Source organism: Chiloscyllium punctatum, chromosome 42 (genome assembly GCF_047496795.1).
Source record: "Chiloscyllium punctatum isolate Juve2018m chromosome 42, sChiPun1.3, whole genome shotgun sequence".
NCBI lineage: Eukaryota > Metazoa > Chordata > Chondrichthyes > Orectolobiformes > Hemiscylliidae > Chiloscyllium > Chiloscyllium punctatum.
The window spans coordinates 10,823,805-10,845,185 of record NC_092780.1 but is presented as its reverse complement, the minus strand read 5'-3'; the positions used below and the strand labels follow the sequence as shown (position 1 = coordinate 10,845,185).

The 21,381-nt window shown below is 39.0% G+C and overlaps 1 protein-coding gene across 2 annotated transcripts in view; it reads left to right on the top strand.

Moving 5' to 3' along the window:
- Nucleotides 1–17,596, top strand: part of LOC140465720 (F-box/LRR-repeat protein 20) — a 135,508-nt gene extending 117,912 nt beyond the window's left edge. For both annotated transcript variants that reach the window (XM_072561379.1, XM_072561380.1), the window contains exons 11-15: nucleotides 84–144; nucleotides 627–671; nucleotides 4,515–4,571; nucleotides 6,933–7,145; nucleotides 9,421–17,596. In XM_072561379.1, coding sequence (XP_072417480.1) covers nucleotides 84–144; nucleotides 627–671; nucleotides 4,515–4,571; nucleotides 6,933–7,145; nucleotides 9,421–9,528 — 484 coding nt within the window. In that variant the 3' untranslated portion in view covers nucleotides 9,529–17,596. The remainder of the gene's footprint in view (nucleotides 1–83; nucleotides 145–626; nucleotides 672–4,514; nucleotides 4,572–6,932; nucleotides 7,146–9,420) is intronic.
- The last annotated feature ends 3,785 nt before the right edge of the window (nucleotides 17,597–21,381 follow it).

The window sequence follows — 21,381 nt, the reverse complement described above, 5'->3', positions numbered from 1 at the left end:
AAAGCTTGACATTAATCAAAAAGGACAAATTAGTGATTTTTTTTCCCCTTTTTTTTTGACTGATTTTTCTATTTGTTTCTCAGGATATTAGAAATTGCTAGATGTTCACAGTTAACAGATGTGGGCTTTACGACATTAGCTCGGGTAAGTGCACATGTCCCAAGTGTAGCCTTGCACATTGAAGCAATGCCTTGTGTGCCTGGACGGTAAATGGTTAGTGTCTTAAAAATATACACTACAATAATGATTAAGTCCTCAGCATCATAGAGGCTTTTTTTTTTGTTTGTTTGTTTTGCTGAAGTGTTTGCTTCAAGAAAGTAGCTGCTGCTCAGAATGAGTCTGTGACTGTGCTTGTTGGTCTGACTAATATTTGTGACAAAACATCACCCTGCTCAAAGAAGAGTATAAACACAAAACAAGTCAAACTTCTTGACTCATATGTAATCTGAATTGTCCTAGCAGATCAGATTTCTCTTGCCCTCATTTGAATTTTTAATCTTTTGACGCTGCTTTGGCATTTAAACAGAAAATCTATCCGGACCCAGAAAATGACCATATAAAGATTGTTTACTGGGGAGCAGGGGAGTCATTGCATTTTCCTTAACACAACCTGCTTCCATTTTCAGAATTGCCATGAACTTGAGAAGATGGATCTGGAAGAGTGTGTTCAGGTGATTCAATTTCCAGTGTTTTTACAAACTCTTGCTTTTGTGAAATGAATGGTGATTGATTTTTCTCATGACAGCAGTTTTGCTGCAGATCATCTTCAGTTCAACAGTAATACTCTCTGACATCTGAGCTCAATCTCAGAGCTGCACAAATTATGGTTTAGTGTAATGTCCCAGTCTGTACTGGATGTTGACCACACCTAATTGCATGAGAAGAAAACCAACGAATCTGATGCACTTCATTTTAATTCTTGGGATTAGGAGAGGCCATTGAATGACACTGTCCTCGGATTTTATTTTTAGTCAAAGCTGATTTTTAACTGCAGCAAGCCCAATGATAACTCTGTTTATTGCCGGAGGGGAAAGTCTGTATCTCCATTCTTTTGGTTCCTAAGAGGAATCAAGCATCAATCTCTTGTTCCCAGTTGTTGTTTTTGTATTCAGGACCCTGCTGCTGTACCATACTGTGTTATTGTATTCTCCCTATCTTTTGCCTCCATTCCAGTTTCTATAATTGATAATTGTGTGGTGTTCAGCTTCCATTCACTATACTTGCAAGCAAATAGTCTTACTACAATGCTTAATTGATTGGAATCATGGTGCTGTAGCTGACACTTGATCTATCTTCAGCGACAGAATCATAAGTGGAAACTAAACCCAGTTATTATCAGTTGCATCAAGTATTCTCCAAGTTGTATCACAAGTATTACAATCAAGATTACATCTGACTAAACAAAAGAAGCTTTGAGCTTCAATGCTTTTAAAACTCTCGAGCAGCAGCTGATGAGAATGCACATGACCATCTTTAGTTCAGAATTGGTATCTTTCATTCGCAGATAGTCCTTAGCTAGTCAGTACAGTAAATGAGTAATAAAGTACTTCACATTGTGCATCTATAATAAAAGCATTCTTATATTTTTCTGGCATTTTATTATCCTATTCAAAAACACCTCTGAAAGGGTTCAGAAAAGATTTACAAGGATGTTGCCAGGGTTGGAGGATTTGAACTATAGAGAGAGGCTGAATAGGCTCTCTCTATAGTTCAAATGGAGGTTTACACAATTTTGAGGGGCATGGATAGGGTAAATAGACAAAGTCTTTTTCTTGGGATCGGGGAGTCCAGAACTAGAGGGCATAGGTTTAGGGTGAGAGGGGAAGGATATAAAAGAGACCTAAGGAGCAACGTTTTCACACAGAGGGTGGTACGTGTATGGAATGAGCTGCCAGAGGACGTGGTGGATGCTGGTACAATTGCAACATTTAAGAGGCATTTGGATGGGTATATGAATAGGAAGGGTTTGGAGGGATATGGGCCGGGTGCTGGCAGGTGGGACTAGATTGCGTTGGGATATCTGGTTGGCATGGATGGGTTGGACCGAAGGGTCTGTTTCCATGCTGTACATCTCTATGACTCTGATTAACTTCATTTGGGAACCAGGGTGCCATTCTGTGCTTGTGACATTCTGGAGAGATGAATGACCAATTTATCTGTTTGTTTGGACTGGGCAGGATTGGGTGGGGCATGTCGACCAGGACTATGAGATGATCAACGTTGACTTGAATCACTGAAATGCATAGAATTTTGGGTGATCTTCTAAAGAATGCCATTACTGACAGTACAACACTGTGTTGTGCTGGTGTTTTAAGCTAAAGATAAGTTGTTTAAACCCCTGGCTGGAGCTCCGAACATCCTAATGCAGAGGAAAGTTAATTCAGTTGGTGCATTAATCTAAAATCGCAATGTAATTGCAATGAAATATAAAACCTGTATGATCTTTACAGTTAAGAATCAATTGATAGGGCTAAACATTAAGACAAATGGCCAATGACGCCCAAAAAAGATTTATCTGTTTTCTGTGCAGATGTTCAACATGTCTCCCACTGCAGGTTATTAAATTTAAGTAGATGCAAGTTTTGCTCAAAGAGTTAAGCTCAGTACCTTTTTCATAGTTTGCTATTTTTTAGTTTTGGATAATCTTTCGTAGTTTGTGATTGAAGGGGTTTTTATTGAAATAGATCGCATTTTTATTTAATCTTTCAAAAGTTTCCTTTGAGAACAATAGGTTGAATGATCTAATACTGCTCCTATGTTCCCATTATGATTCACATCAGAAATTCTACAACTTAAACTTTTTATTTCTAATGACTGAACATCTTGCTGTTCAACAGTAGATAGAACAAGCTATAGAACCTCTAGAGCAGTTCGCAATGAGCAACAAATTGCACTCTTATCTCATGAAAGAATATTTTTAAAATGTATTTACTTGCCTTAGGTGCCATACAATTCTAGGACCATAGTATGTACATTGACCTCAATCTAGCCTTACTTTAGCATTGAAAATGGTAATTTTCAGATGTACTTAGTCATAGGAACAAGAATTAAGTTGTTACAACATTTTTTGAAATACGTAAGGTCACCTTTTCCCCATCAAATATTAAATAATCCACGATATATCTGTTCTTGTAAGAATTCAGTCGTGACTGATTAAACAATCCCTGAAAAAAGTAAAGTAACTGAACTGGAAACTCTGAACGATATGGAATTCTGTTTGCACCAATCATAATTTAATGTTTTCCTCATAACATATTTGTCTGGTAACAAAGCTTGTCATGTGTAACTTGCACCAAATAGGATTTTTTTTCCCAGCAGCATTACCTTTTTACTGTTCTTGCTACAAAAGAGAGCAATTCTTCTTCCAAAGTCAGGGTTTCAAACGTCATGTGCATCTAATGACCAGTCATTGCATAAGGTCCTGGTGGAATGTTCAGCACCTGTGCAGGGGATCATGGCTGGACCATACTGCAGAGAATCCCTCCTGCCATGCTAAGTTGGATAGAGTCAGGGTGGATTTGGCAGCTCAAAATTGGGCCTTCACTGAGTAGTAACTGGAAGCAGGAACCCATGCAAGGGGGTAATATTGTAGTCGTTATGCTACTCCAGTCAGAAACCACAAAACATCAGGTGGTTGTCCACAGGCCTGTGTACTTCCCTCCACATCACCTGACAAAGAAGCAGTGCTCCAAGACCTGTTGAACTATAACCTGGTGTCATGTGACTTCTGACTTTATCCACCCCAGTCCAACATCAGCATCTCCACTTAATGCTGAAAGCATGAATTCAGTCATGACAATTCAAAAATGTTGGGTTTTTTTTTTAAAAGTCTGCAAATACAAATCTGGTATTTGTAGAAATCACCATGAAATTGTCACTGCTTTGAAAACCCACTGATTTAATAGTGCACTTTGGGGAAGAAAGCCTGCTATGTTCTATCTGTCTCTTCCCTATATGTAACTCGTATTCCTGACTGCTTTGTTCCCCTCTGAATTACCCTCTAAAGCCATTCATTACATCAAATATTGGATAGTAACTATTAGGCCTCTACCAAAGCTTGCATCCAGCAAATGATTAAAGTGTATTCTCTCCAAAAAAAATTGTTACTTTCCTCCCTGCATAAACCTTGCTAACTTGGCACAAGCTAGCTGTTCATTTCTTGTTCTTTTGAATGATTCTCTTACAACTGAAGTGAAGAATTCCAGTTTTAAAGTCATATATTGTTATTACTTAAACAGGTATCTTTGTAAAGTATCTAAGAATGGCACCATCTCTTCGATCTGTTATCAAAAGAGGCAATGTTACACCCCTATCAGAAAAAGAGGGTAATGCAGCTATTGGACTCCAACTGTTTTTTTAAACTTCATTCATGGATGTAGTGTTGCTGGCTAACCCAGTATTTGCCTTTGAAAAGGTACTGGTAAACTACCTTCTCCATGGTGTTAGGAAAGCATAAATAGTATATTTCAGTTTCCAATGTTCACTAATTCAATTTACTTCTGTTTCTCTGACAGATTACAGACAATACTTTAATTCAGCTTTCCATCTACTGTCCACGGCTTCAAGTATTGGTGAGTAGAAACAGAAAGCTAAAAACTGAAGTTTATTGAGTTTGTGTTTTTTCATCATTGCAATTGGGTTGTGCTGATCTGGAGTAAACTGCACCTACAAGCCATGGTTTCGTAATCACCTAGGTTCTTGTTAGGCAAGGGCATTATCAATCTTCATTTTAATATTTTCAATTGATCTCCAGTCTTGAAATGTTTTTTCAGACAGTCAGAGATTTCCATTGCCCTTTGTGGGGAGAAGTACTTCTTGATATCACTGCTGCACAGTCTAGCTCTAATTTTTATGTACCATCTTCTGAATTTCCGTTACAGAAATTAGGGTTCAATAGTTCCTCTTGATCAATAGACTCTTTTATCATCTTGAAAAGGCTTGATTATGTTGATCAGTAAAGATACTTTTTGCTGTTCCACCATAGTAACTGTACCTAATGTTCATTATAATGAGGTGCTTTCTTCAAGATTCATGTGAGATTATAATATTTGTGTGCTCAAAATTTTAGCCTGCACAGCATTAAAATGCAAAATCTTCTCAATTTGCAAATTGCTAATTTCTACATCACTTTTGTTTTGTGTTCTTCTTCATTCCTTTGACTTTTCCTCTCCCTGCTCTCCTCCCTAACTTCCTCCCATACCGAGTATGTGTCAGTGCTGTTAAAAATTCAGAAGGTAAGAATGGCACATTTCCTGATGATCCTTCAGCAATGACCACTCCAGTCACTGGGCAATGACTTGCACTGATAATTTAAGTCGAATAGCAAGACTGGCCTTGTGTTGCTTGTTGGGGTAAATGCTGAGAGGATTTTGCCCCTCATGGAGAATCTCTGACCAGAGGGCATTGTCTCAAAATAAAACGGTGCCAATTTCAGACAGATGATCAGGAATTTCTTCTTTGACGATTGAGAGTCTTTGGAACTCCTTGCCACAGAGAGCTGTGGGGTCAGAGTCATGTGTATATTTAAGGCTGAGATGTGTTTTTGATGAGTAGTGGAATCGAGAGTTACAGCAGAAAATGCAGGAAAGTGGATGTGAGGAATATCTGATTTGAATGGCAGAGTAAGCTCTAGTTGAATGGCCTACTCCTGTTCCTACGTTTTATGGTCTTCAGTATGCAGTGGTGTTTCAGACTAAGTGATCTAGACTGATGGGAACCTAATGTGGTTCAGTTGTTGGGTTTATGAAATTCACCTCTTGTGATTGATTGTTCCAATCTACCACTTAGATTAGATTACTTAGATTACTTAGTTAGGCTGAAGGGCCTGTTTCTACACTAACCAGTCCGCACTGACCCTCCGAAGAGCAACCCACTCAGACCCCTTCACCTAACACTATAAACTGGCAATTTAGCCTGGCCAATTCACCTAACCTGCACATTTTTTGGACCGTGGGAGGAAACCGGAGTACCCAGAGGAAACCCACACAGACACTGGGAGAGACTTTGTATCATGACATGTCCAATTTTGCCCTAAAGAGGTCCTACTTAGGCCATATTAAAGTAAAACGTTGACAGTGGCAGACACCCAAGTTAGATAATAAAAATTCAGCAGTAGATTTATATGCCTCTTCTTTTTGTCTGTCTGCTTGACTGTTTGTGTTTCATTAAACGGTTCTGTTCTCGTATTTCTGCTAATGAGATTTATGGCTTGCTGCTGTTATTGTGAAATGTTTCCTCCTAATTATATGAGATGACTTTACTGCTGTTTCTGCGATAATGGCTTTACATTTTCTATGCTACTGACTTTTAGGATTTCATCTCTGCTTGATGTGCTGCTTTCCCCTTCCTTCTCTTCCAACAAATGCCGGAAGGCAAAGGTTTCCGACATACTTGGAGTGTGACTAAGCATCCTTTGCAAGAAACTTCCATTTGATAGAAAAACAAATAAACTCCTCACCGTAGTGACTGGAACATTTTTAAATAGGAATGTGGGCTAGTTGCACCTGAATGTAACAGATTTTTACCCCACTGTCATTTCTATGCTTTTAAGAACTTCTGTTTTAAATTATTTCAACTCCTGGATTTAAATCCCTTTTCCACCCCTCCCAGTGCCATGTGGCCAGGGGCTCGCTCGCTCTCCCACTTATTTCACTTGAATGCTGCAAATCTCTGACTCTAACCTTATTTGTATCCTTCCCTTCTGCCATCTCAACAGTGGGTGCCAAAATGCCCTTGCTAATCCCGATTGACCACCTCACCCTAAATATTTTCATAGCTTCTTTCAACCAAGCATTCAAGCCCCTCAACCAATCTGTCCCTTCCTGGCATGACATCTCATTCTTCTTTTTAAATATTTGAGACGTTTTTTTTTGCTGTTGCAGGCACTGCACAAATTTTGAACTAATATATCTGACACACTTTCCCCTGTGCAGAGTTTATCGCACTGTGAATTGATCACGGACGACGGAATTCGCCATCTTGGGAATGGGGCCTGTGCTCACGATCGATTAGAAGTGATTGAATTAGATAACTGCCCACTGATCACTGATGCATCACTCGAACATCTAAAGAACTGTCATAGTCTGGAGAGAATAGAGCTCTATGACTGCCAACAAATTACCCGTGCTGGGATCAAGAGACTTCGGGTTAGTGTCATTTTCTCCTGTCTGATTGAAATATACTTGTTTTCATTATTAGCGTATAATACATGGTCCACAATCTTCCATTATATCCCATTTCATTATAAGAGTACACCTTGCTTGGTGTTTATTATGATTTTTTTTTAGATTTTAGATTTTTAGATTACTTACAGTGTGGAAACAGGCCCTTCGGCCCAACAAGTCCACACCGCCCCGCCGAAGCGCAACCCACCCATACCCCTACATCTACCCCTTACCTAACACTACGGGCAATTTAGCATGGCCAATTCACCTGACCTGCACATCTTTGGAGTGTGGGAGGAAACCGGAGCACCCGGAGGAAACCCACGCAGACACGGGGAGAACATGTAAACTCCACACAGAGAGTCGCCTGAGGTGGGAATTGAACCCGGGTCTCTGGCACTGTGAGGCAGCAGTGCTAACCACTGTGCCACCGTGCCGCCCAAAGATTTCAATTTTAGAAGGAAGGCCATGTTTTTCTGATAAACACACAAACAGTTTGTGAATATGTGACCTCTGAAGTCTAGTTGATGTGTAAGCTTTGGATGACTGACTTCAGAAGTTCCTTTCGGGCCAGAGATCAGATCAATGATTTTAATCTGTTCTGAGGAAGGGTCATTGAACTCAAGGTGTTAGCATTGTGAACAGAAATCAGAGTTGACAACCTGTTGAGATTTTCCAGGAATTTCTGTCTGTTGTCTTATGATTTCATTGGCTGATGGGGGTCTTTTGAGAGCCTGCAGATATTGTGGTACTAGTTGCACGCTCAAACATTTTTCTCAGTGTAGTTCTGTTCATATTTGTGAACTCCTATGCCATGAATAGGATCGGCCTAAATTCAAGGGCAGTAGTTCAGAAGGAATATAGCATCTGAACAATTCAAGTATCATTAGAAAAGCAAAATGCTGTGGATGCTGGAAATCTGAAACAAATAGAATGTTGGAGAAACTCAGACCTGATAGCATCCATGCAGTGAAAAGCTGAGTTTATGTTTAGAGTCCAGTGTTACGTTAACTCTGTTTTACGCTCCACAGATATTGTGCCACTTCATCTACCTTGCTGGTAGATCAAAAATATACTCCAGCAAAATGGTTCTCACTGATGGATAGCATCATCTAGTGGTACTGGTCTGCAATTACAGAATGACGAATGGATGATTTGCTTAAATATCTTTTTCTACTTCCATTTTAAGATGCTGACTTGTTCTTCCTTGAATGGAAGATCTAGAGTTCATAGGAACATACAAGCAGGAAGAGCCATTAGAGTGCTCTGCCATATCTAGATCGTGGTGGATCATCCACCTGTCATTTTTCCCTTCGATGTCATTAGCAGCTATAAATTTAACTATCACTGTGTTGACCATGCTGAATGATTGAGCTTCAGCAGTCCTCCTGATTAGAGCTTTCCAACAACTTGCATGACTCCAGGATGTTTTATAGCTAATTTAAATATTTTTGACATGTAGTCACAACATGCAGCCAATATGCGCGCACAGGTCCCACAAATCATAATATAATTAAAGACCAGATAATTTGTTCTAATCATCTGATTGAAGTATTTGACCCCAAGACTAGGGTAGACCTCTCAATTTGAAATAGATCTCTTGCATCTGCCTGACAGAGTGAAATGAGTTTGGTCTTTCAAATGAAGCATCATAACAACAATTCTGTTTGTGCAATACTCCCTCCATACTGCACTGAAGCAGAACCTGGAGTTTGGCATCAAGACTCTGGAATAGGCTTTGAAATGACAAGCTTCTGACTTGGTTGTGTCATATCCCCTGGGGTGAAAATGTGCCATCAAAACCTTTCCACCTCCACACTGGCTTCTCCTGTGAAAACATGACAAGTGATTTTGACAGCAGAAATTGATAAATGTCCTCAAACAATGCATTGGCATATAGACATGAACTGATGACATTGGGCCTTCGATGGATAGTACAGTCAGTCCTGCTATAACGCCTTAGTTCCATTCTCATGCAACCTCCTGCTATAAGAAAATTACATAATAGCAGCACCATTTAAACCAATGGGGCTGGAAATGCTTTATAACCAATCCATGCTTTAAACGTTTGTGCTAAAGAAACATTGCCTCAATTCATCAATCACGGTAAAGCAAATTTGCATTGATGAAATGCACGTTATAGCCAGTCAACATGTATATTTAGACTTATGGCTAATCATAAGGTGGTTCTATTTGTTTAGTTTGAATATGTTCAGTTCACAAACTTGCATCTTGTCTTTTTTTTAATTAATTGCAGACGCACCTACCAAACATCAAAGTCCATGCTTACTTCGCCCCAGTGACCCCTCCTGCATCAGTGAGTGGTGGTCGCCAGCGTTTCTGCAAGTGCTGCATCGTTCTATGACATCGACTTTACTTTTTACAAATCTATTTAAATAGCATTAGAATGGAGACGATTGAATGCATCATCAGTGGTGATCCTGGTGGACTGTGGTACTGTACAGAAAGGGCTGTCCAATCACTGTGGCTACGGCTGATCACATGATTACCAGGCAGTGTGGGTGATTCCCATATTAGTGAGTGCAGCCATATACTAGTTCTGTCACTGTATGATTCTATTCAGATTTCCCAAGAATATGGATAATTTATTTTTTTTTAAATCAATGTCTGATTAAAAAAGAAATTGGTTTTCATGTATTGCGGTGGGGAAAAATCTTTTAACCTGTTTCTGAATGATATAAACTCAAGTTGGCAGCACGAGAATGCTGTGTGGCATAACCAAGTTTTAAACTGTGTACTAACCCTTTTGCTCACTCATGTCACTTTGCATTGTAAATGGGGAGAATTGCACAATTGAATCCTTGGCTCTGAAAGTCTGTACTGAGTTTATTGCCGGTCCTGCTATTGCATCTGAGGAAGGAAGGTTATTGGATGCCACTTACAGAAGTGCAACTCTTACAGATTTCTTTAGTCGTGCACAGTTCTTTCTGCACCTCCGCCCTGTACAAGATAGTTCCTTTAATATTCTGAACTTTATATTTTAAAAAAAAAGGTTATTTCCTCGACTCTCCCCACCTGACCATGTTGAAAACTTCCTTGGTGCGTGGCAGTTTTATGTACCACAAGCAAGCAGCTATCATAAAAAATGAGAACCTTGACTGGTAGGTTTGGTGGGCTATTTGAATATACTTTTGCTGGTAGCAGATGGATTCAGTTCGGGCACAAGTCTGTTTTCAATTTGAAGTGTGGCCTGGGCCTTTGGGTAGAAATGCAAATCAGGAACCGGAGTTGAAATTGTTTCAGTGACCACGGCCATGAAAACGATTATATTTTATTCATCCCCTGACTGAAACCAGCAAATTCAACACAGAATAGAGGTTAAAAACTTATATGACTCAGCTGCTAGCTAAATGGTTCTCTTTATTTCTGAGTATTAAAAAAAGGACAACCTGTTCTGTAATTTGAAGAATGTGGAACAAATATTGTAGCATTTATCTGGTAAATTCTATTTGTCTTGTACTGTATTACTCCACATTGACACTCCCAAGCTTATGGTTGCTGTCTCATAGAACAGTACAGCATGGTACATGCCCTTCGGCCCTTGATGTGTCACACCAACACGTGTAAGTTGTTTTTCCATATTCATGGGATTCAAAACTTGCATTAAAGCATATCTCATGATGTTGGGGCTGCAATTAAATAAACTGCAACTTCTTAACATCTTCATTGGACAGTGTAATTTTAAAGTTTTTCACATTTATTTGAGGGAAGTGAAGGCATGCATCGTATTTTGCATTTTTAGTGAGCATATTGGAGCATGTTTGAAACAAGATCAGTTACACATTCCTGAGCCATTGGTTGGGATTATAATGATCCAAATTTCAGTAGATACATACATCCTGGAATGATTATTTGATTTACACTTTCTACAGGTGCTCCCTGTGCAATTCATTTTTAAAAGGTAGTTTTGAAGGGACTGGGATTGATTTTTCCATCTCACATTTTCATGGCCTTTTCTGTTCACTGGAGAAACTTGCTGATGAAGCAGTACTAAGATAAACGAGAAATATGAAAATAGCTCCATCTTTATTTCAAAGCCCAGCCCTTAGCACGTCCCACATCCTTGAGTAAGTTGTATCACTTGTAATTGATACTTTCGGGCTGCCTTTACAATGGAGGAAGTAGGACGTACACATGGCGAGATTTTGGAGAAATAAAGACTGGAGCTGTTGCTGTATTGTGGCTTGTCTCAGCACTGTTTTAAGTTTGTACAGTGATGAACAGAAGGCTGTGGAACGTGATTAAAAACAAATTGCTGGAGAAGCTTAGCAGGTCTATGGAGACAAGTCAGAGTTAATGTTTTGAGCCCAGTGGCCATTTTTTTTTTCAGAGCATTAGCTGGACAACCAGCCCAGTCCCTCAAAATATGGCCTTTACAAATCAATTATACAGGGAACACCGATTAACAGCGTAAATAACAATCATTGCAGGAGGTATACATCCTGGCATTTATACTATTACTACCCTAACTGATGGTAGTACTGAACAATTTAAAACCTAAGTCAATCCTGGCTTGGTAGACTAAGATTTATTTATTACTTTTTGATTGCTATGGTAATTAGTCATTAAATATATTAGCAAGATGCTGCCAGTGTATGTTCAACAAAAGAACAGAACAGTCTATTACTCAAAAGAGAACCCTATGACATGAGAAACAACTACAGTAACAATCTCAATGAAAAGAAACATTTCATCTCATTCATCCAAGCAATACACTTAACAGATTCTTGAATATCAGCAAAGGTTCACCTGCATAAAGATTTTTGCTCAGCTGGTGTGGCTATAGTCGCTTTCCTTTCAAATATTCTATGCATCGCTAGAAGTGCTTTTCCTAAACCTCATGTCTTCAGTAGCGTTTAGGATGTCTTCCTACTGATCGATTGCACCCCGCCCCCCCCACACCCCCAAAACTTTCTCCTTCTGGAGCTTTCTTCTCGCTTTCTTCTCACTGTCTTCTCCTCCTGAGCCCTGACTGTTAATAACAGCATCTCTGCTGTTAGGGCACACTTCCCCCTCAATCTGCTTCTCTTCTGTTCTCCATCACCTCAATTGTCCCCTCACCACCTCCTATTATACTTTTTTTCCCCAGGTGACTTGCTAGTCATTCAGCCGAAATCATGATGAATTCAAACGGCTGACATGAACTCAGTGTTCAAAGTACATTTTGACCTTTTCAAAAAAAGGTCAGATTAGATCTTCACAGAACTGAAAACTAAAATTAGTGTTCCTTCACTTTAGACCCCAGTTTCTCAGTATATTATGACCCCTACAGCAGTATGGAAGTTAAAAACAATGGTAAGATGATAGTTAAAGATTTGTGCATTAAGTTTATTTATTTCCCTCTTTGCTATTTATATTTTTTGAACACCATGCATTTTACTAAATAACTAATCATGTTTTTTTTTCTTCTGGGTCACACCTATTTTTAACATAGATTTATTTTTGGGGGCTCACGATTGGTGGCTGTAACTTTTGGTGAGAAGTCAATTTTTACACGTTTACACTTAAACCTATGATTAGGGTTCACACTTGGTTTTTCCACTAGAGTTACGACCACATCCAAGAGCGAGCCAAATTCGTAATAGAGCACATTTTGCTGAGTTTGTACTGGCTGTGGCTTGCTTCCCTGCATGACCTCGGTTTCTGGTGGTTTTGACTTGGTTTGAATTCACTCGCAGTTTCACTGCGCAACTGTATTTCTTTTGAGACTGCTGAAACCGTCAGTTTTTGTATTTTTGTTGTTCTAGATATTGCCTAATGGGAATGTCTTTGTACTGAGAGTCCTTCTTAAGCAACAGCTGCTTATATTTACAGCTGACTTGCATGCCATATTCGTAATATGCCACAAGGATATATTTGAAATATCAGTGCAGGATGTCCTGCACTAACTTAGGTATCAGTGCTGCACCATCCAGTTAATTCACCACCCCTACTATAAGGGTAACCTCAAGAGGTTTTTGTTGATGACATGTAGCTAATTAAGAGAAATGTGGCTGCATCTCCTTCCAGTGTAAGACTCCAGTACTTCTGACTTTGTTGCTTGTTGGAATCAGGATATGTGGGCACAATGCAAGGTTTAATTCTCAGACATACAAATTTATGCTTGACCCTTCAGTTCAGTATTTTTAGTTTAAAACCTGAGCTTGTGATCAGTGTCTCTGTGGGTTGTCTGTCTATATCAGTGCATTGATATTTCACGCTATTGAATCCTCTATGTAGATTATTCTTGCTGTCTAGTCATCTTGGTGGCACTCCTACCTGCTGCCAGTGGCATCTAAAGCTGTTGACAAGGCTACCAATGTATTCTGCTTTGGTAACATCTGGAACAAATACTTGGCAAATTGATATAATTTGGTCAACAGCCTTTGTCACAAACAAGATCAGTTTTGTTAGGTACTTCCTACTTTTTTTTGACATGATATTTAGCATTGCACGTATGGTTTTACTGTTCACTATTCTGGATGCCCTACCACCTATACAGATCTCCCAGAGGTTAAAGTAGAGGGATGGTATGGTGAAACTGGTTCAAGAGACTGACGTGACTTATATTTATGCTTTTATAAAGTGTGCTTCTAAGATTCTTGCAGAATCTCAATCTAGTCCATTTTAACTTCCATTAAAAATAAAGTTGGTCTTCAAAACATGCCCAAGCAGGAACAGGGAAGAGTATTTAATTTGTTTTTCTGGATGGATGCATTTGAGCTAATTGGTGGCTTTTCCCTCTATTTTACTGAAATGGCAACATAATGGTAAAGCTGCTTGGATGATTGGAGGGTCAGCTATTCCACTTGCAATTTTGGCTTGTGTCAGGTGGGTACATGTGGCATTTGCTGACTCCTAGTTGGCTCATCATTAAAAGTATTGTGGCCCAAGAATTCAAGAGCACTGGCTAGTACTCAAGCAGGTTATTGCTCTGTTGGGACATTGGGTAAGATAGAGAACTTCCACAGAAGCACTCTGAGTCAACTTTTTGAGCAATAGGCCAAGACCTCTATGTAGATCTAGCAAGCAGCAGTCACTTCTTTGAAAGATAGGTGCTGCAAAGATTGACCTTGGCCATCACCTGCTGCAGTAAAAGCCCCACCTCATGAATATTTAGTCTCAGAGCTTGGCTAGAAATTGTAAACTTACTTATGATGAAATATTGCTGACGAATACAGGAATGGATATTGCTGAGTATCAGGCGATGGGTGGGGTCCCTAATGTAACATAATATGGATGAATTCAAAAATGAAATAAACAGCAACAAAATCTTTGAATGCCAGGAATTTGAAACAGTGCTGTCACTGCGAGTGGGACTGAGTTCTCACTCCTCGTTAGTTCCACTGTATCAGCTTAGTGTTGATGTGGAACCTGTGGTGCTATTCTGAACACGTGCAAGATTTTCAAAAGCATGTGAATGGAAGATGTGTCGCATCAGTACAGTCCACCAGCCCCAGGGTGTGCAATTTTGAATACAAATGAATAATGTACCTTCATTGGGGTTTATTTAGTGATAATTCATCTATTTTAATAGAACAATGTCAGAGTCTCCTGTGGCCTGGTGAGAGTATGATATATTTAGAATTTTAAACTTGAAGGTACTGGAAGCTCTTTTATTAGAAATAGCTGACTATTCTTCAACTTTCTTTGTTAACTCACTCTAATGTGGAAGTGTTGACTAATAAAAACCCAAGCACTCAGGCTGCTTCATTTCACCTAATTGATTTTTTTTAAAAGTCATTCCAGAAAGAAGATTTGGGGTGAAGTAACACAGCAGTCAAATGGAGGATGTAGTATTATTAAATGGCTTTTCTACACCTCTTAGATCAAATAAGTGGATGATCTCATCAGATGAAACTGCTTTGCAAAATTGCTGTGAACACTGAGATGCATTCCATGTAAAACATGAGATTATAGCTTCAAAACAAAAATCAGTCCAGTTCAGTGTTAATTTCACAATTCTCTGAAGATTGTTATTGGAGCACAAAATATGGAAATGTTGCTGACTCTTTTTTTTGCTGAGTGTTTGCCTAATCTCGTAAAGGCATGGTATTAAGTTAAATATTCAGCAAATTGATCTGTGATTTGCCTGAGCTGTTGCATTCTGGAGAGTAAATATTTTCTTAAGCTCTGAATTTGCACAAAGCCGAGCCATGGATGCTGAGTTCACTTGGTAATCCTGGTCATTAACTCAGTTGACCTTATGTTTTATCTTCAGTTGTCCAGCCAAAGTTGAATCTAGTAAAGGGATGGATCAGTGGCCCTTGGCTTTTGCTGTTATAGCTGCAAAGCTTTACTGTGCCACTTGGTGCTTCCTTTTTAAACTGAGCAATAGAATTACCAGAGATATTGGAAATTGAGACTAATTTGACAATGGAGCATTGTGTAAACATTAAGGTTGGACTTTTCTTACTGGAAAGGTGCCAGTAAGTACTATAGGGAGATGACCTTCCTTGCAGTGTGACCTTACAGAAAAGTGAATAATTTATTTCCATTTTAAAAGTGACCGTACCCACTTTCTATGCTAGCTTGACACCAGAGCTGTGGTGGTGGTGTTTGAAATCCCAGCGTGTTCGCTGCAGCCATGCACGTGCAACTCATGAGGATATTTTTCAATCTTAAATGGAAAATGTTTTGATGTTCTGCATTCTTCAAGCTTTAGTGTACTTGTTGAGGGAAATGAAGTGAACAAAGTGATGACAAAACATTGACTATTTTGAGTTGGGGATTAAAATTGGAATCAAATGGGAAAAAATGCCATGAAATGTTGTTTGGAACCATCAGCTAAAGCTTTGAACTTTCTCCCGTGAAACAGCACTTCAGCCTGTAATTGGAAAGTATGATTCCCACCTATGTTCTGATGCTTGAAGCTTCCAAGTTCCATTAGTTTCTCTGGAATAAAGTCTAGATTGTTCCCCCAATCCTTCCATTCTCTCCATGGGGAAAGAAAACTTAGCAGCATAAATGAAACTATTAAGTCCAGTGTCAACTGGATGGTCAACTGGAGCTACATTTGGAATCCATGTTATGGGCCAGGTGAGTGAAGAGCCCAGTCAGGGAATTTGAATGCCTTGCAATAACTGAACTTTAGGGCCAGTGTTAAAAAGAATAGACGAAGGCTCATCATAACAACCTGTAGAGAGTTGTGTGTTTAAACAGTCGCTTGTTCAAAGAAGCTGCAACCCAAACGTGAGTTGTCTTCAAGTGAGGAAAGGAAGAGGACAGAACTGAAGTCAAACGTAAGACGATAATATGTAAACCTTTTGTGTTCATGTAAGCATGCTAGGGTTCACTGCTGATACAAGCTCAACTTCAGAGATAAATAGAGGACCTTGCTGCAATGAGAACATTTTAATGTGATGTAGAGAGTGGGTGAAAGGGTTAACGTGATCAGGAGAAAAAGCTTTTTAAAGCTACAACATAATCTAAGGAGTTGAAATGTTGTTTTACCATTGTCTGATGAAACAATGCAGTTCATTTATGCAAGGTAAAGGCTACTTGAAGAAAAATCATTTTAAGTATGTCCATATTTTGTAAAAAGAAAAAAAAACATTTAAAAATTCATTAGCGTGATGTGCGGCCTTAATCATCAAGGTTATTCTCTTTATAAATTATGTGAGAGATTGAAGACTTTTTAGTTATTGAGAATGTGACATTTGACAGACACTCTAGTCAATGTGCCACTGCCTGTGGAAGGGATGATACACTTTAATAACAGGGAGTGGTTGGAGTGCAAATATGTAGAACTATTTTTGTGGGTTTTTTTACATTTTTTTTCCATCTTGAAATGAGAATTAAATGAGTTTCAAAACAAACCTGGTCTAGAGCCAGTTTACAGTGAGGCCTGTATGGTTGCCTGGCATAATGTCAGGAATTGTTACCTGTTCCTAAACTAATGTATGATGATTTTTTTTTCCTTCTGTGTGGTTCCTATGTACATCACATCTGGTGGGACTATCCATTGATTGGATGCATAAATACCTGTGATTTAAAAGTTTGTTTTTCTTTCTATCTGACCATTCCCCTCTGTAATTTTCTGAAAATCTGAGTTGAATCATTTTTGTCAATCTTTTTAATGTCTTAACACTTTTTTTTTTCTTCAAATTTTAACCACTGAGTGTGAATAAAGGTTGTCAGCTGTGTCTCATTTCTCAATACTGAGGTGGGTTAGACATTGCATTGCTGCCGAGTGACCATACAGGCCTTACTATTGAGAAATAACCTGATGATTTGTGTTTCAGCTTTGAAAGAACATGTTACATTTAAATGTTACGTTTGGTAAATAGGTTGAAATCTTGTTCAATCCCTTATATATAAACCTGTGTTGTACATATTGTATTCCAATTATATTGTAATCTGTGCTAATATTCTCAAACACTGAGTGTTCATAATATAATGCCAATGTATTAAATAGTGAAGTATTTCCTTTACTCTGTCTCTTTTTTTGTTTCTGAAAATGTATAACAATTTTAAGTTGAAAGTGATTGCTGACAATTTAGTAATTCTATTCCAGGGTTTAACGCATAAACCAATGTTTGATATTCCAATTTCTTCACGAAGCTGTTGAAGAATAACTAACAGTAATGTGGATGTAAGTTAGCTTGCTGAGCTGGAAGGTTTGTTTCCAGATGTTTCGTCACCGTGACTAGGTAACATCAGTGAGAGTCTCTGGTGAAACGCTGGTGGTATGTCCCGTCTCTGTTTATAGGTCTTGGTTTCTTAAGGTGGGTGATGTCATTTCTGTTTGTTTCTAAGGAAAGGTGGATAGGGTCTAATTTGATATGTTTCTTGATGGTTTTTGGGTTAAAATGGCAGGCCTCTAGGAATTCTTGTGCGTGCCTTTGTTTCACTTGACCTAGGATTTGTGTTGTCCCAGTCAAAGTGGTGTCCTTCTGTCTGTACGTATGGAAACTAGTGACAGTGGGTCGTGTCTTTTGGTGACTAGTTGGTGTTTGTATCCTGGTAGCAAGTTTCCTGTTTTTGTCCAATGTAGTTTTTTTTTAAACTGTTCTTACATGATATCTTATAAATGACATTAGTTTTGCTGGTAGTATCTAATGGATGCTTTAGGTTCACTTAGTTGCTGTTTAAGCGTGTTGGTAGGTTTGTGGCATCATGGTAGCCCATAAATCTACCAACACACTTAAACAGCAGCTAATGAACCCAAAAATATCATTTGCAAGATACCATGTAAGAATCATAAACACTACATTGGACAAACTAGCAGAAAACTTGCTAACAGGATACATGAATACCAACTAGTCACCAAAAGACACAACCCACTATCACTAGCTTCCATAGTACAGACAAAAGAAGGACAACACCTAAATCCTAGGTCAAGTGAAACAAAGGCATGCACGAGAATTCCTAGAGGCCTGTAATTCTAACCCAAAAACCATCAAGAAACACATCAAATTAGACCCCATCCACCTTTCCTTTTTAAAAAAAACCCAAAATGACATCACCCACCTTCAGAAACCAAGACCTATAAATAGAAAGGCGGGACATTCTACCAGGGCTTCACCAAAGGTTCTCACTGATGATATCACCTCGTCATGGTGACAAAACATCTGAAAACAAGCCTTCCAGCTCAGCGAGCTAACTTGCATCCATATCAACAACCTGAGCTATAAATCTTTTCAAAATTTGTTGGTTAACAAATTTGAGAGGTTTATGAGGCATTACAACCAAATGAGCCCTTGATGTGAAGTGTTAAAATAGAAAATGCTTCTCTCCATTTCAAAGGTTTGGAGGCTATTTTCTTAACTTGTTTGTGAATGGAGACATCGCTAGTGAGCTTAACATTTTTATTGACCATTTGTAATTCCCCTCAAGAAACTGATGGTGGTAAGCTGCTTTTTGAAAAGAGCTGCATGCCTAACTAAGCCATTTCAGAGGGAAGTTGATAGTCAACTTGTTTTGGGTCTGCAGTCCCATCTTGACCAGGCAAAGCCTAATGCAAACAATGGACAAGATGGGTTTTTACATCAATCTGTTGTTTTATGGTCTCCATTACTAATGCCATTTTTATTTTTGTTTGGATTTGCAGATTTTTAAATTGAATTTTAATTCACCAGCTATTGGCGTAGGAATTAAATGAATGTCACCATTACATCAGTCCAGGTTTCTCTGTTTGTTGTCTATTGAGTTATTGGGAGAGCTTGGGGGCAAACTAGGACTTCGGTGGTGGGGGTGGGTGGGAAGGTGAGAGAAATATTAGGTGTAAGATAATGAGCGGCATGGAAAGGGTGAATGCAGTCTATTTCTCTTTTTTTTTCCCTCCTTCCACCCCCCCCCCCCCCCCCCCCCCCCCCCCCCAAGGGTGAGGAATTGATATCCAGAGGGCATCAGCTTAAGGGTAAGAGATGAAAGAATAAAAGGGAATCTTCAGGGCAATCTTTTTGCACAGAGGGTGATAATTCATTCCACTAATTCATCAGTGGGTGGTTGAGGTGGATATGTTAACAATATTTTAAAAGGCATTTGGACAAATGGTGTATAAGAAAGCTTTAGAAGGATATGGGCTGGGTGCAGGGAAATGGGGTTAGTATGGATGGACCGTTTTGGTCAGCATGGACTAGTTTGGGCTGAAGGGCCTGTCTCCCAACTGTAGGACTCTGACTCTATAACCACTATGCTACTGTACCCCACTGGTTTAGCACATTGCCCTTTAGCTGCTGGACCTTGTATTCAAACCCAGTCCAGATTAATAGGATATAAATCACTGTCTGTCTTACAGGATGAAATTTATTTGGATTGTTTCACCTAGTCCCAAAGGACATGTGCTCACAGATCAAATACCTTATAATCAGCTGGTGTCTCAATAGATATATAACGGTAGTTGCTGTGGAAATAAAGCAATGGTGCTGTTCTGAAATTGGGAAAGAATGATGGAAGACTGTATATTATTTGATGTGATGGAGCACAACAAAGCAACTGGTGGTAAAACTGGAAAATATGATCCACTGATGTCTTGCAGGAGCTCAATGACCTGACATTTATGTATAGGAAGGGACTTTTGAGTGATTCTATTTTAAATATCATAAGCCTGTTCAGCTAAAGTTCATCAATGTGCAGAAGAACATGTGTAGGCCATTTAGCCAAAGCCAGCTCCCATCATTTGAGACCATGATTTGATCATTATCTTAACTCCTCTTTCCCAACCTATCTCCATATAGCTTTATTTCAGTTATATCTAGAAATCTCTCGATGTCTGTCTTGAACCTACTCAATGACTGAGTTTCCACAGAATCTAAACTTTCACTAACTTCTAGGTGAAGACATTACTCCTCATTTCATTTTAAATGGCTTTCTCTTTATTAAGATTCTGTCTCCTAGTTCCAGACTCCCAGCCAGGGAAAGTGTCCCTTCTGCTTTGTCCAGTCCAGCTGTTAAGACTTTTGTATACATGATTAAGATCACCTCTTGTTCTCGTAGAGTACAGCCCCAGCCTCCATCTCTCCTCATAGGTCAGTCCTACTAGCCCAGGAATTAGTCTGGTGAATCTCCACTGCACCCTCTGTGTGCCAAGTGCATCCTTTGTTAATGTTAGGGATCAAAATGGTGCACACAACTCAAGGTGTCCTCTCACCAATGTTCGATGCAATAAGGTAAAGTTGCTATAATCCTACCCACCACAGGGCTGTTCTCATTAGTGAAAGAAGATTGGTGGTGGTTTAGTCTGTGGGTTACCACACCACCATTAACCAATTCTCAATCAGACCAGAGCATTACCTCTCATGTAGTTTTGTTTTGTTTACTAACCTATATAAACCTTATTGAAAGATTTCTGAAAATTCAAATACATTACATTCACTGACTTCCCCTTATTTACGCTTCCAGTGCCCATCACAAAAACTTTCTAAAAATTTATTGAACATATTTCCATCATAAATTTTCATTTATTCCACTGATTCAAATTTATTTACTTTATTTTCTGAGTAGCCTGTTATCGCATCCTTTGTGATAGATTCTGTTATGGCTAACAGGTCTGTAGTTCCCCAGTTTTCCCCCTTTTTAAATAGATAGGTTAAATGCAATCTTTCATTCTGCAGATTATATAGAATTCTGAAAGATGAATATCCAGGTATTCACCATCTTGATTTCTTTTTTTCACTACAAAGAAGCTAATCATTGGGACCCTCCATTTTATTAACTTAAACCTCACTAATTTTTGATTTACAAATTCTCCAGTCCCAGTAACCTAATGTCCCTT